Source organism: Paroedura picta, chromosome 3 (genome assembly GCF_049243985.1).
Source record: "Paroedura picta isolate Pp20150507F chromosome 3, Ppicta_v3.0, whole genome shotgun sequence".
Taxonomy (NCBI): Eukaryota; Metazoa; Chordata; class Lepidosauria; order Squamata; family Gekkonidae; genus Paroedura; species Paroedura picta.
Window position 1 is genome coordinate 13,820,213 of NC_135371.1, and position 14,691 is coordinate 13,834,903.

The 14,691-nt window shown below is 46.9% G+C and overlaps 1 protein-coding gene across 1 annotated transcript; it reads right to left on the minus strand.

Moving 5' to 3' along the window:
- Nucleotides 1–928: 928 nt before the first annotated feature.
- Nucleotides 929–13,841, minus strand: LOC143831587 (zinc finger protein RFP-like). The gene is made up of 7 exons (XM_077324683.1): nt 12,930–13,841; nt 9,531–9,626; nt 7,308–7,538; nt 6,937–6,959; nt 3,828–3,940; nt 3,191–3,334; nt 929–2,804 (listed from the first exon to the last, which is right to left on the minus strand). The coding sequence occupies exons 1-7, from the start codon at nt 13,353–13,355 to the stop codon at nt 2,287–2,289; spliced, it is 1,551 nt and encodes a 516-aa protein (XP_077180798.1). The 5' UTR covers nt 13,356–13,841; the 3' UTR covers nt 929–2,286.
- Between the last annotated feature and the right edge of the window lie 850 nt (nt 13,842–14,691).

Consider the following 14,691-nt stretch of genomic DNA (forward strand, 5'->3'; position numbering starts at 1 on the left):
CATGATTATTCGGATGGTTAAACTGGAAGACTGTGCACTGGATTTCCAGATGGTTAGGAAGATAGGGAACTGGCTAGAAAACCACACCCAAAGAGTGGTTATCAATGGTATTTCATCAGATTGGAGGGAGGTAAGCAGAGGGGTGTCACAGATCTGTGGAGGGACTCATTAAATTTTCAGACAACACCAAATCGGGAGTAGCAAACACCCCAGAAGATAGGCACAACATATATTACAAATAAATATGACTGTTCCTTAAAACGTCATGCCTTTCCTGGCCATGTGTTCAGAATTTGCAGATTATAAATAATCACTGCACATCTAGGCGGAGGCTGAAGAGGGCTCAATTCAGGGGAAGGCTAGTTCATCTCAAGCAAAGAAGGTGAGATTCGGTGTCCCACAGGCAATGCAAGGACAGGATTTCTGGAGGGTGGAGGGGTCACAAATTGACCAGTTGTACCCCTGCATGTTTCCAAAGCTGAAACACTCTTTGGTGTGCACCAGCATAAATTCGTATACTGCAGGGGTAGTCAACCTGTGGTCCTCCATATGTCCATGGACTACAGTTCCCATGAGACCCTGCCAGCAAATGCATGAGATGAACAGAGCTGGCAAATGCTGGCAGGGGCTCATGGCAATTGTAGTCCATGAACATATGGAGGACCACAGGTTGACTATCCCTGGTATACTGTACAGAGGATGTTCTGCGGGGGGTTAAAATGAAATGCATCTTTGGTCTGTGGAGAGCACCAATTTGGAAGTCGTTGCTTCCTTCCCAGGAGAACATTTGGCTTGGAAATAACATTTTGGAAATAACACACACACACACCTAGTAGCCATGTTGCGATTGGTTCCACCACAACAGCATCCATTTTGTTGTGATACCAACTAATTGTTTTCAAAATTCCAAAAGGCACCAAAGGCTGGATAAGACTGGGGACCTCTAGTTTATTTTCTTTACATCTTCTAGCACGAAGCAACTTACAACAAAAATGATAAAAAATATAGTAACAATTTCATAATTGATCAACACAAATCAATAAATCAGAAATCCATTCTCCAAGAAAATGCAAACATTCCATTGAGGATGATTGGTCCTCTGAAACAGGGGCAGTCTTTGGAATTCTGGGGCTGTAGGGAAAATTTCAGGATGGGACCCCAGAATTGTTGACATCCCCTGCTGGGACCCATTGCTACCACATCCCCTGTGGTAAACAAACAGCGGCCCGTGCCCTGTGTGAGTTGGGGGGGTGAGGAATGCTGACACAGCTTGGGATAGAGCAGGCAGCTCAAGCCTTGAACAGGCCAGATGTTAGATGTGGGGACTGGAATCTAATCTTATTTTCTCCCCCACTCCCTCAGTTCGGGGGAAGGGTGAGGACATGGTCTGCCACTTCCCACCCCTCAGCATGGTAGAGCTGCCCAATACTGAAGACTATCCCTGCTTTAAAATGCGCTTCAGTTAAGAGATAGCGGAACCTTTAAATCAAAAGGTCAAGAAAGTTTCAAAAGACTATATAGTCAAATGACTATATAAGTAGCCTTACAGAGGCTGAATTCAAGACATGAACTGAAAGATGGAATGAGATTGGTCCAAAGAGAGACCATCACAGTAAATGTGAGGTTCTTTCCTAAAATAAGAGGGATTTATCATTTGCAAACAGCTGGAGCCCATTCTGGACATAGTATGCCTATATCCATGTAGAGGCAAATTCTTATTTATCATTCCCACAGGGAAGGGTAATGACTCAGTTGTAGCTGTGAATGCAAAACATCTTTGGTCTTGGCAAATAAATTATCTCTTGACAAAATTTGGTCTTGGCAAATAAATACCTTTCTGTATTTGAGACGTGCTTGCCCATCAGAGCAGACAATACTAAGAGACAGCCATGATGACAAATGTCTCTGAAAAGACAACTAGTCAAAATCATGGAAGAGAGGTCCGTCAATGACTACCAGTCATGGTGACTAAAAAGAACCTCCATAGCGAGAGGAAGCTAACCTTTGAACAACAGAACCGGCAGGAGGGAAACGTCAGAGATAGGCCCTGGCTTCATGCCCAGTTTGTTGGCCCTCCAAGGCAACTGGTCGGCCACTTGAGAACGGACCTCGTGAGAGGTTCTTAACACAAAGAACTACCTACAGTAGTTGAAGCTCAGTGGAAATGTATACAAGTGGATACTACTGAAGTGATATTACATCCCTGTTCCAAAATCACTGTATGGACAAAATGACAGCTGGTCTCCATTACTTCAGTGGGCCAGTTTCTCAAAAGTACGTGCAGCTTCAGGGACACAACCTGAGCTGTGATTTCAGCCCCACCCACAGCCAAGGATAGACGATCTCCCCTCCAAAAGAAACTGGCGGGAAGGTGAAGATCCAGGTGTCCTTCTCTGCATCCAAGAACGCTATCCGGCCTGCCTCGTAGTCCAGATACACCTGGATCTTTTGGTGCGTCGTGCTCTGGGGCAGAGACGTTGGAGGGGAGGTCAGAGCTCGGTAATGATCAAACCCCAAGTGCTCCACAGCCCAGATCCCCTCTTTGGGATGGAAGTCGAACTTCGTCTTCCTCTTCACCGATTCTCTGGCCACACCCACAGCCCAACACCCCCCTTCGATCACTTGAACTTCCCAGCAGTGTTTCCCGGCGCTAAACCCTGTCCTTCCCAGCACGCAGGGGTACATGTTAAACCGGTCCCGGGACTTGGTACGTTTCTGGCGCGTGTCTCCCAACTTCACACTTTTCCCGTTGTCGGACAGGATGAGGTAGGGGCCTGCTGTGTCTGGATCCAATGTCATCGCTTCTGCAAACAGACAGATGGCAACAGAGAATGAGGGCCTGTCTCTACCATCAGTCGATCGTTGTGCAATTAGCTGGCATCTTGGAGCGACTTTAAATTGGAGGCTGTAAATTGGAGTAACTGTAAATTGGAGACTGTAAATCATGTCACATGTAACGCAAGACAACCCAATCTTTCTGGGCAGAGTCCTACCTCTTTCAAAACATGCCCTAAGCCACCCTGTTGAGCAACAGGCCCACCAATCCAGATGAAAGCGCCATCTATTGATAATCTTTCATCCGGCCCATTCCTAGTTTCAGGCATCTGTTGAGCACATCCCCAGTTCCTCCTCTTATTTAAGAGTAGCCAGTTTATTCTTTCTTTGCAGATTAATTCACAGCCTCACTTACCTACAGGATGTCTAGGGTTCGGTGTGGAAAGACAGCCTTGGAGGCTCTCTTCCTTCTGCCAACATACACACTTCTCATCTGTCTGCACACCTATTGTCACAACTGTGTCCTCTCCTTTTTCTTGCAGTTCGAGCATCAAAGAGTCTAAAGAAGAGCAAAAGAGAGAGAGAGAGGAATTCTAACTTCATGCTACCATGTTTGATGTATTTTGTATATCATCCTACTAACAGACAGCAGAAGGGGGAGAAATAGGGAAGAAGTGAGTCCAGATTTGAGGTCTAGAATAAAGGTAAAGGTATCCCCTGTGCAAGCACCGAGTCATGTCTGACCCTTGCGGTGATACCCTCTAGCGTTTTATTGGCGGCCTCAATACTGAGTGGTTTGCCATTCCCTTCCTGTCATTACCGTTTACCCCCCCTCCCTCCCCCATGGCACCATTCCAAGTCTGTTTGGGCTCCATTTTTGAAGCAGTTCCCTGCAGCTGCTGTGTGGCTGCAGGGAACAGAGGCAAACTATTATAAAGATGTGAAGAAATGCATTGTATAGTTTGCCTCTTAGCTGAAGCTTTAGAAAAGACAGAGAATGAAAGCATTAAGAGATAAGAAAGCATTAAGGCCGGATATCAGTTCTCCTTTACCTTTGAACTTCTTCAGAATTTTTTCTAAGAAAATGTTTTTCTTATCAAACGTACTGAGTTTTTCCTTTAGGTCCTGAGAAATCTCCGCAGGCAAATGAGGCTCTTCTTTAGATCTAGCAAGGAGGAAACCCAAAGAAAAATTAATCCTTGTTTGAATTTTTGGGCATAGACTATTACAGCATGAGAGCAAATGCACTGCTCGAAACGGTTTTGCAAGGTTTCTTTGGTATGGGTGCCTCGAAACGCTTTCTCCTGACTGAAGCTTGGCTTTCTTGTCTCTCCCCTCTTGAGTTCTTCAGCTCATCCAGTTGGTTCCACCCAGCACTATCAAGCTGCCCCTCTTTTCTGCTCTGTTTCGGGCCCATTTCTTTCTCACATTCTGCACCAATTTCTATTTCCTTGAAAATGTACTGATTTTATGGCTCCCACTGATCTATCTGCTCTTCTGTCCATTTGCTTTGCCACCCAACCTGGCAATGGTTCTTTTATTAGGATTTGGAAATAAGCACCCCAGTGCATAGGAAAAAAATGCTCTTTTTATTGACTGTAATTAGCAGGCAGTTGTCATATAGTTGTTACAAGCTAACACCCATACATACCAAGCCAGAGTATCTCTAATCAGCTACCGGGAGCCCTCAAACAGTAGCAGAGATAAGGACCCCTCCGCCAAAAAGTGTACAGCGCATGGCCACGCCTGTACTGAGTTCCCAGTTCCAAGCTAATACCTCCCTTTTTCTGCCTGACCTTAGGTGGTAAGCAAGGTTGATAGATGACACCTGTCTCTCAGTTCTCATTCTAGGTATGCATCATCACAGGACTCTTATTTTCTTAGTAGAGCCAGGAGCATGTGAATTTTATTTATTATTTATTATTTAAATTTATATACCGCCGTTCCCGATTAGGCTCACGGCGGTTCACACAATAAGAGAATAAAAACACAATAAAACCTATAAAAACCCATAATTACAATTATTAAAGCTGACAAGACAACAAGCGAAAAAACTAATTAAACTCACCCTCTTGACCAGCCAGGGCCAGCCTTCTGACTCTCTTACTGGTGAGACAGATCTATTTATTAACAGATGGACAGATGGACATGGGGGCTCTCAGACTGAATAGTGGGCCCTACCCTGGCCTCAACTGTATGCCTAGCAGAAGAGCTGCATCTTGCAGGCCCTGCGGCCAATTATAAAGTCACACCAGGACTCTCATCTCATTAGTAGAGATGAGAGCCAGTGAATTCTAGGCAACTCATGATCCTCCTTAAATTTCCCCAAGTACAAAGGATTTAGAGAAACTTGTTTTTGTGAGCGATGCTACTTCCTTATCAGTATGATTCAACAGGAGAAACAAAACACAATGGAATAAATACATATACATCTACATATACACACAAGCAGGACCGGATTTACATGAAAAGAGGCCCAAGGCTATTCCACTTATATGGCCCTTTCACCTCCCATTTTTAAGTTTGTAATTTACATGAGAGATAATAAAATAATAAAATACATCATTACTGTGATAAATATCAATATGTTAAATGAAACATGTTGTGATTGGTACTAACCTTTATTTTAAAAATGTGGAATATAAACCCCTCTTGATCTTGAGGCCCTAGGCTGAAGCCTAGTTAGCCTATAGGAAAATCCGGCCCTGTATACAAGGCGTGTAACTAAACTCCTCGTCACAATATCTTCTGCATCATTGCCCATACACTGTGCTGTCTTTGCTCCTCTAATCCCAATGGCCTCTACTGACCCAAGATTACATCTGCAACCCACCGGCTTCTGCGTGCTCTTCCTTGTTGACCCCTGCTATCCACTCATCTGGTTTCTTCATATCTGTATCTAAACACTTCCTAAAAACTTGACTCTTCAGACTGACATTCATACATCAGTCTCACTCATCTAACCTTTCCTTCCACTCTCCTTGGGAGTGTTGTCCTCTCTTTATTGGGCAAGGTGCATAATAATCTAAATAAACAAAACAAAATAAGAGCACCAGCCAAATGCACAGCATTGAAAAGTCTTATTTTAGATTGGTATCAAGGCATTGACGGGCTCTGTAGATGGGTGCAGGTTATTATACGGTGCCACTACATGCTAGCTTCCCTCTCCTTCAGATTTCTGCTTCAGCCATTGGTTTGACTGCTGCCTGCATGACTTCAGCATGAGTGAACATTCTAGAAGCTTGGGGGGGGGTGGAATTCTTAGTAGGACTCATTCAATTCTGTCTTCCACATTCAGGCCACTTTCTAACAGTAAGGCCATTACATATGCCAGCCATAATACTTCAGACGCTGCCAGCTTTGCTTTTTGTTTTATGTACACAACTGCCACGCAGAGGTACTCTGCCTCTAAACATGGGGGTTCCACTTAGCCAATCACTACTGACAGACCTAGCCCTCCATGAATTCGCCTTACCCATTTTTTTACCAATCTTAGCGGCCGATATATTCTGTGGCCATGAGTTCCACAAATTAATGATGCGTTGTGCCATGAACTACTTAGCCAGTTTGGTGTAGTGGTTAGGAGTGCGGACTTCTAATCTAGCATGCCAGGTTCTGCGCTCCCCCACATGCAACCAGCTGGGTGACCTTGGGCTTGCCACGGCACTGATAAAACTGTTCTGACCGGGCAGTGATATCAGCGCTCTCTCAGCCTCACCCACCCCACAGGATTTCTGCTGTGGGGAGATTAATGGAAAGGCGACTGTAAGCCATTTTGAGCCTCCTTCGGGTAGGGAAAAGCGGCATATAAGAACCAACCTTCTTCGTCTTCTACTTTTGTCTCTCCTGAGCGTACTGCCCATCAGCTTCACTGGGCATCCCAAATTCTAGCACTAGGGGATCCACTTTCTCCACCTCGTACATAACTTTTACCATCCACACCTTGGTGGAGTGTGGAAGACACACAGGCTTACCTAGCAGTTACAGAAATGCAGTTTACACATATTCTTTTGCATCTTTGCCTTCTGGGAATGACCCCCTGGCACTGAGATAAGGTTCTATAGCTGTGGTTTGCAGAGCCCTGCTGGAGAGGAAATGTCCACATCCCATGCACAGGCGAACCGGCCTTCAGAACTGCAGGAACAGGAAACAACTACTCACCTGCTGAGCATATTCTTGACATTCTGGAGGGGCAAGAAAGAGCAAGAAACCACAGTTTTCATTATGAATAATGAAGATTTTCTAAATCTGTTCATGTCCTTATCTGATAACAGCATTAAAAGCTAAGATCATGTAATTAGTACCAACTCTAAGAACATCACAACAGCCATAGGAATGACCCATCCAACACAGCATGACCCATCCAACACAGGTGAGACAGCTGTGGATTGCAGGCAGGCTATTTGATGACTGCCAAATTCATGACCTTCGTCTCCTCCGTTATAGGGATCATTTGGACCAAGAATGAGCCTTGGAAGACCTTGGGCCCTAGTGCTCCGTTCCCCCCCCCCCCCCACAAACCACATGCTCACCTGCAGGAATTCACTTGCTGACTGCTTACACTTCTCCTCCATCTCATTGATCAGGTCCCCCAGACTGGAAATCTCCTCGGAGAACCTGATGTCGCTTTCCTTCTGCCCTTTCCGGACCTCCACCTCCATCTCGTCGAGCTGGTCCAGAAGGAGCTGCTCCATTTCTTCAAGGAACTTATGCAGCAGTTCAAATTCAGAGGTTATTTTCTTCCGCTCAGCATCTAAATTCTCCTGTGATGAAAATCAGCCAAGGTGAGAAGATGTAAGCAATAACGGGCACACGTGACTTGGAGTTGTGTTGAGGAAAGGCATGGCCTACGCAGGGTTTGTATTTGTTTTACACAGCCAACTGAAAAGCAGAACACATTAAGCACCAAGAGTGTGAGAACTAAGAGCTGAGACGGAGGCAGGTACACCTGTAAAGGTCTGGAAAAAACACCAGTGGCCTGCATATTTATACAGTGAGCCAGTACAAGATTTACTTGAACGCAGGTAAGTTTATAAGGAATTATCCCTAACATAGTGTGCTGAAATTCATTTTGGTCCTCTCTAAAGTGAAGCAGGACTCCAGTTATATTTCACTTCAGCAGACGAACCTCTGGAATTATCAGAGCAGTTTATGGAGGGTTTTCAGGGGTCTCTCCCAGGGCCAATGGTCAATTCTCATCTGCTTAGCATGAGACATACTGGAACGTTATCTGGGTCAAGCCATCATCCATTGTCAGCCTGCTTGCAAGAGGCTTGAATAAGGCTCCAGCCTTTATGGAAAAAAAACACTTCCTCAGACGGATCCAGAGCATCACAAAGGCCCTGCACATATTAAAAGCTCATGTCTCTGATTCCAGCTGAAAGTAGATTAGCCTGCAGCAGCGTGGGAAACTGCTGGAAATTTCGAGGAGGAGTATCTGCAGAAGAAGGAGTCTGAGAAGGGGCAGGAGTTCCACAGCTGCCCTTTCCACCAGGATCTCTACTCTGAAGATCAGCTGCAATTACAGGAGCATGCCAAGCCCAGCCTTGAGTTGGCAACCCTAGCTGGAAAAGAAGCCAACAACACTCTGGGGACAGGTTCTCTGTTTCTTGCTAAGGAAAAGCTTCTAGCAAAGGGACACCTCTGTCACCCAGTTCAATTGCCGCAGACAGAGTGCAGTGGACAACTTTGCAGTATGTCGGGAATTTGAGAGCGATCTTCAATGCCTCCCTTGCAATGGAGGCTCACAGCCTGAATGTAGCATGGCAGACATTCTTCCATCTCCACCAGGCGAAGCTACTATCTGGTGCTGGAGAACCTAGCCACTGTCTTCCATACGAAAATCACCTCCAGGCTAATGACTGTTAACTTGCCCCTCCTATGGTTATCAGACGCTTAAGCACAAGCTGGCTGGTTCCAGGCAGCCCGGCTCACACTTGCCACATCCCCCGCTATTCCACCCCCATCTCCAGGCCCCACGGATTGCTGCATTCCTAGTCAACCCTGTGCTGCTCAACTCTTTGACCTCCAGGCATGCCAGGAACAAGGAGCAGGTCTCTCTCAGTAGCTGTCTGGGAACACTAAGATAACGGGCAAGGCTACCAGAACAAAACAAGATAACTGCTGAGGACAAAAGTGCTCCCTGAAGGGAGCCAGAATGTTCTCAAAACATGTGAAACAAGCTCTGCCTGAACTGGAAAATGGTTTGAGGAAGATTTTCATGATTGGCTGATGCTGGGGATAATGGGGCAAGGGGTCATGACCCTTTCCTTGCATAAGCAACAAGTACAGAGGCTTAGGATAGTAAAATGTTGCATATAAAACCCTATGGAGATTCCAAGGTTATAGGATGTATTTTTATGGCTTGCTCAGGGCACAGAAGACCCAGCACCAGCTAGGTCAGAAGAGAATAGAGGATCAAACACACCATAACCATACAGCGCCAGGACTGAATCAGAAAGACTAAAGCACAGAATGAAGATTGTCTCCTACTCTTGCCTAAAAATAAGCCAAGGATACAGTGGCCCTTTAAAAAGTCACAAAATTTATTCCAGCATAAACTTTCAAGTGTCAGTGCTCACTTCATTAGATGGATGGAGTAGACAGCCCAGGCAGTTAAATTAACATCACTGCACTACATCTTTCTTGATTAAATTCTAGTGACCCAGCTCTGCCGTCCTCCAGAGCTAGGATTGCTCCTAACCAGCAATTGCATACCCACAAGCCTGTGTTGGTGAGCTGAAAAAGTTACCTACCAGATACTCTTCAATGGAACGCTCACTGGCTTGTTTCAGTTCTTGAAGCCTCTCCTTTTCTTGCTTAAGAGTCTGTGACTGACTCTGGATTTGTTCCTGAAAGAAAAAGGCTTAGGTAAAACAGTATTTTGTTTCTTTGATCTATGCACATGCATGCACCTTTGGAGGAGCTTCTAGTTTTATCAGTTTCCGACTCACTCTTTTTACCTGTGACCCAATGCTTTTTGGGTTTTGAAATCCTGTTGAAACTGGTAGCTGCAAGGAAGAAGGTTCTCTGCATATACGGTTTCTTATTTACCTGAATTAGGATAGCATTAAGCATCTCGATCTACTTTTTTACTCCAACTGAACTATCCTAAAAAGGTAAAGGTAAAGGTATCCCCTGTGCAAGCACCGGGTCATGTGTGACCCTTGGGGTGACGCCCTCTAGTGTTTTCATGGCAGACTCAATACGGGGTGGTTTGCCAGTGCCTTCCCCAGTCATTACCGTTTACCCCCCAGCAAGCTGGGCACTCATTTTACAGACCTCGGAAGGATGGAAGGCTGAGTCAACCTTGAGCTGGCTGCTGGGATTGAACTCCCAGCCTCATGGGCAGAGCTTTCAGACTGCATATCTGCTGCCTTACCACTCTGCGCCACAAGAGGCTCTTTAACTATCCTAGCTCCTGCTAATTTACCCATCAGGTGTTTCAAGGAAATCTGAATGTAGCTATTGTACTTTACTGTAAGAAGAACTGGTTTTTACACTCTGCTTTTCACTCCCCAAAGGAGTCTCAAAGCATCTCAATGCCTTCCCTTCCTCTCCCTACAACAGAGACCCTCTGAGGTATGGAGGGCTGAGAGAACTCGAAGAGGACTGCTCTGTGAGAACAGCTCTTACAAGACTGTGATCAAGGTCACCCAGTTGTGGAGAATCAAACCCAGTTCCTCCAGATTAGAGGCCATTGCTGCTTCTTCCCCAAGCGGCGAGTTTTGTTGTCCTTGGAAGTAAAAGCACTGGAGACTTCTGATGCTTTTGTAATATTTGTTTAGTTTACAAGTTGCACACAGGAAAAGGCTAAGGGCAGGAGATCCACTTACACAAATAAAAGCCACCCCAGCCCCAGATAAAGATCTTACATCCCCAGACACTGAGTCAACTCATCTGTTCCAAATGCAGGCCGGTAGCTGTGGTGGTCTGAAGCAGCTGACCAAAGTCTAGCGCCCAAGGGCACCTTTAAGACCACCAAACTTTTATTGAAGGTATAAGCTTTTGTGTGCATGAACATTTCTTCAGATACACTGAAGAGGACTTTGCCAACCATTAGGCAGAGGTAGAGAGGAGGGGGAGGGGGTTAGCAGCCAAGAAAGGCTAACTGGAGTCAAGATGCACAAGTAACTGAGCAATAAGTATACTAAGATTGGATTAAAGCAGTTGGTAAAACCTACGAATAGCAGCAAATTAGCCTACAGATAATATAAAAGTTAACAGATGTAAACACAAGAGTTCCACATGCAGAACATGATGACCCTGCCAACATGATAACTTACACCTTTGTTGGTCTTAAAGCCTCATTCTGCTGCTTCAGGCCAGCATAGCTACCCCCACCTGATTCTACCTTCTCTCCCTAAGAGCGTCTTGTGCATTCTAGTGCTTCATTACCCAAACTGTGGGACATCTTAAAAGTCAGGGCAAAGCCTGTGAAAGGGGGTCTCAGGATTTTGCCGTTTCATTGATTGGCACATCCTTTATTTTGTTTGTTTGGGAGACAAATACCCTCCTGCGTTTCAAAACAGGTGAACACAGGGGCACCTGTTAATTGGCTCACCATTGCAGAAGAGCCCCCCACCCCCCACCCAGTATTACATATTGCAGAAGGCTTCTGAAGAGGCTAATACAAATGGCTCTCCTAGGTCTTAGTAGGTTTTTATTTCTATTTCTCAACACATGAGGGGGATACAACAAATGCCATTAATAAAACCCCCATTTCCATTCCTTTCCAGGTTTTATGTCCTCTCCCGTCTAACGGCTGCTGCTCATTAACTGGGAATGAGTGATCTTTTTAAAAATTTAACTTCAAATATTTCTCTTATCTGCCTCCACCTCAGCAGATTCAGCGGTTCAGGACACAAGCAACAGACATAGCTAGTCCTCTGGAATTTCTCCCTCTGGAAATCCCACACATTATTTACAATTCCCCAGGATTTCCAGGTCTCCAGTTCTTCCAGCCATCACAGAATCCCATTAGACACCAATCATTAAGAACAGATTCTGAAGTAGCACAATCAAACCAGAGTCCAGTGGCACCTTTAAGACCAACACAGATTTATTCAAGGCGTGAGCTTTCGAGTGCAAGCACTCTTCCTCACCCTGCACTCGAAGGCTCACGCCTTGAGTAAATCTTTGTTGGGCTTAAAGGTGCTACTGGACTCGGATTTAATCATTAAGAAGTTATCTAACAAAGTAGGCTTCTTTTCTTTAAATGTGGTGGAAACGTGAAAAAGTTTATAAGCTTTGGGCAAAAGTTCATACCATTGTGTAGTTAATGTGGGGTCTTATATTTCCTATGTAAGCTGAATCTGTATTAGAAGAAGAAGAAGAGTTGGTTCTTATATTCCGCTTTTCCCTACCCGAAGGAGGCTCAAAGCGGCTTACAGTCGCCTTCCCCTTCCTCTCCCCACAACAGACACCCTGTGAGGGAGGTGAGGCTGAGAGAGCGCTGATATCACTGCCCGGTCAGAACAGTTTTATCAGTGCCGTGGCGAGCCCAAGGTCACCCAGCTGGTTGCATGTGGGGGAGTGCAGAATCAAACCTGGCATGCCAGATCAGAAGTCCGCACTCCTAACCACTACACCAAACTGGCTCTCTTATTATTAAATATATTATTAAATACATCTCCGCAGGGCCTCCCAGCCTAAACTCAATGCATAACTAAAAGGAGGCGCTTAATGGAGGGGGTGTAAGTGTAACATACGAAGACTATATTTTACTATTCTTCGTATTAACAACTTATACTGTCTCTTTTCTATATTTCTATCTTTATGAAAATAAAAAATATATATTTAAAAAAAGAAGTTACCTACTAGCCCAAAGGCACCTTGAGGGATGATACAAACCGCATTTTATAGTCTAGTGCAGGAGTAGTCAAACTGCGGCCCTCCAGATGTCCATGGACTACAATTCCCATGAGCCCCTGCCAGCTAACGCTGGCAGGGGCTCATGGGAATTGTAGTCCATGGACATCTGGAGGGCCGCAGTTTGACTACCCCTGGTCTAGTGATCTTACTATTTACAGAGCGCTTTTCCTTCCCTATTTGGCGCAAGGCGGTTTGCACACAAACAAACCCTAACAAACCACACAAGCCACCGTCCCCCGACAGCAGCGGCAGGCAACCCCAAAGCCCCCCGCCCCACTTGCCTTGTAGTCCAGGGCGGCCTCCTCCAGAGGCGTGACGGTGTGGCTGCGGTGCTCCTTGGACCGGTCGCAGACGACGCAGATGAGGCTCTGGTCGTCCTCGCAGAAGAGCTTCAGGGGCTCCTGGTGCTTCTCGCAGCGGCCCTCCCCGCCGGCGGCCTGGGCGCCCTCCTCCTGCAGGCGGAAGCGCTTGGCGAGCTCCACCATGGTGGCCAGCTCCCGGTTGGGCCTGAAGTCGCGCTTGCAAGCCCGGCGGCGGCAGTGCGGGCAGCAGAAGCGCCTCCGGGACTCGTCGCAGCACTGCGTGATGCACGCCCGGCAGAAGTTGTGGCCGCACTCGATGGACACGGGCTCTCGGAAGAACTCCAGGCAGATGGAGCACACGGCCGCCCTGCGCAGCCCCTGCACCGCGTCCCCCGCACTCTCCATGCCCGGCCTGGCCGCCGGCCGCCGGAGCCAAGCAGAAGGTTTTGGGGGACGCACCGGGCGAGCAGCCTGCGCGGCTCTGCCTGGTTGGTTGGTTTCCAGCCGGCAGCCTTTCGGGGGCTGCAGCAGGAGGAGGCCGGCCCGGACCCGAAGTGCGCGATCGGGAGCGCTTCCCAATCCACAGCGAGGAGTTTTGAACTCTGCGCCAAGCCCCCTGGTGGGACGGCTTCCCGCCCCACCCTATCCCGTCCCCGCACTTGTGCACACAGGAGGGCGGTGGAAGTTTCCCAGAGCAGCCGGACTTCCAGTCTCTGCCTCCCCTGCTTCGTCTTTCCTCCGCTTTGTTGACTATATATCAAGCGCAGGCTGATTAGTTTACTACTAACTTACCCTCTCCTTATTCTGTACTCTCACGATCCTTGTTCCGTTATCTGAGGAAGTACAAGAAAGCGCACGCCTTGAATAAATCTTCGTTGGTCTTCAAGATGCCTTTGGACTCCAGTTTTGTTTGCCACTTCAGCCCAACCCAGCTACCCCCCCCCTCCGAATTTATCCGGCCCCTTTTAGCATGCATGATTCTCCTTAAGGATGTCAACCTCCAGGTGGAGCAGGGAGATCTCCCGGGATTGCTTTCCACACTGAAGAGATCAGTTCCCAGCGTTGGAGATTTTATACCTGGAAATTCGGAGGGGGGGGGGGAGAGGAGGGGTTCTCAACAGTAGCGATCCCCAACCTGTGGGCCGTGGACCACATGTGGTCCTTCGACTAATTGGAGGTGGGCCCCGAAGGACCCCTTCTTCCCCCCCCCTGGCCCTTTACTTCATCCCCCCCAGCCCTTTACAACACACTTCATTGTTGTGGCGTGTCTGTATCTTATTTTGAAGGGATGTTTAAACACTACCATAGCGACCAGAGCGTTAGGGCAGTGGTTGAGAGTAGAGGAGTAAACTACCCCCCCCCCCAAGTAGCCTAATATCGTCAGCACCATATTTTAATCCACCTGTTCCTAGTCCGACCCTCCAATCACGACATAAGGCTGGTCCTCCAATGTTTGAGGGTAGGAATCTGAGGCCTTCAAGCAGGCCTTCTCAACCAAGTTTTCATGATGGCCAGGAAGGCTTTCCTCAATGGATAAGCGCTAATAATTTTTTAATAATTTTTTTAAAAAACATGTTAAACATTTATTGGGTGATGTGGCTGTTGTGCCCCGCGCTTCTCAGGTCCCAATTAGGGGCCAGGCGGTTGAAACAGCTCTTTATTCTCGGCCTAGAGAAAGAAAGCTGGGCTGGAAGCCTCACAGGCAGTCTGAGAGTTACAGGCATCAATTCTTATACCTTCT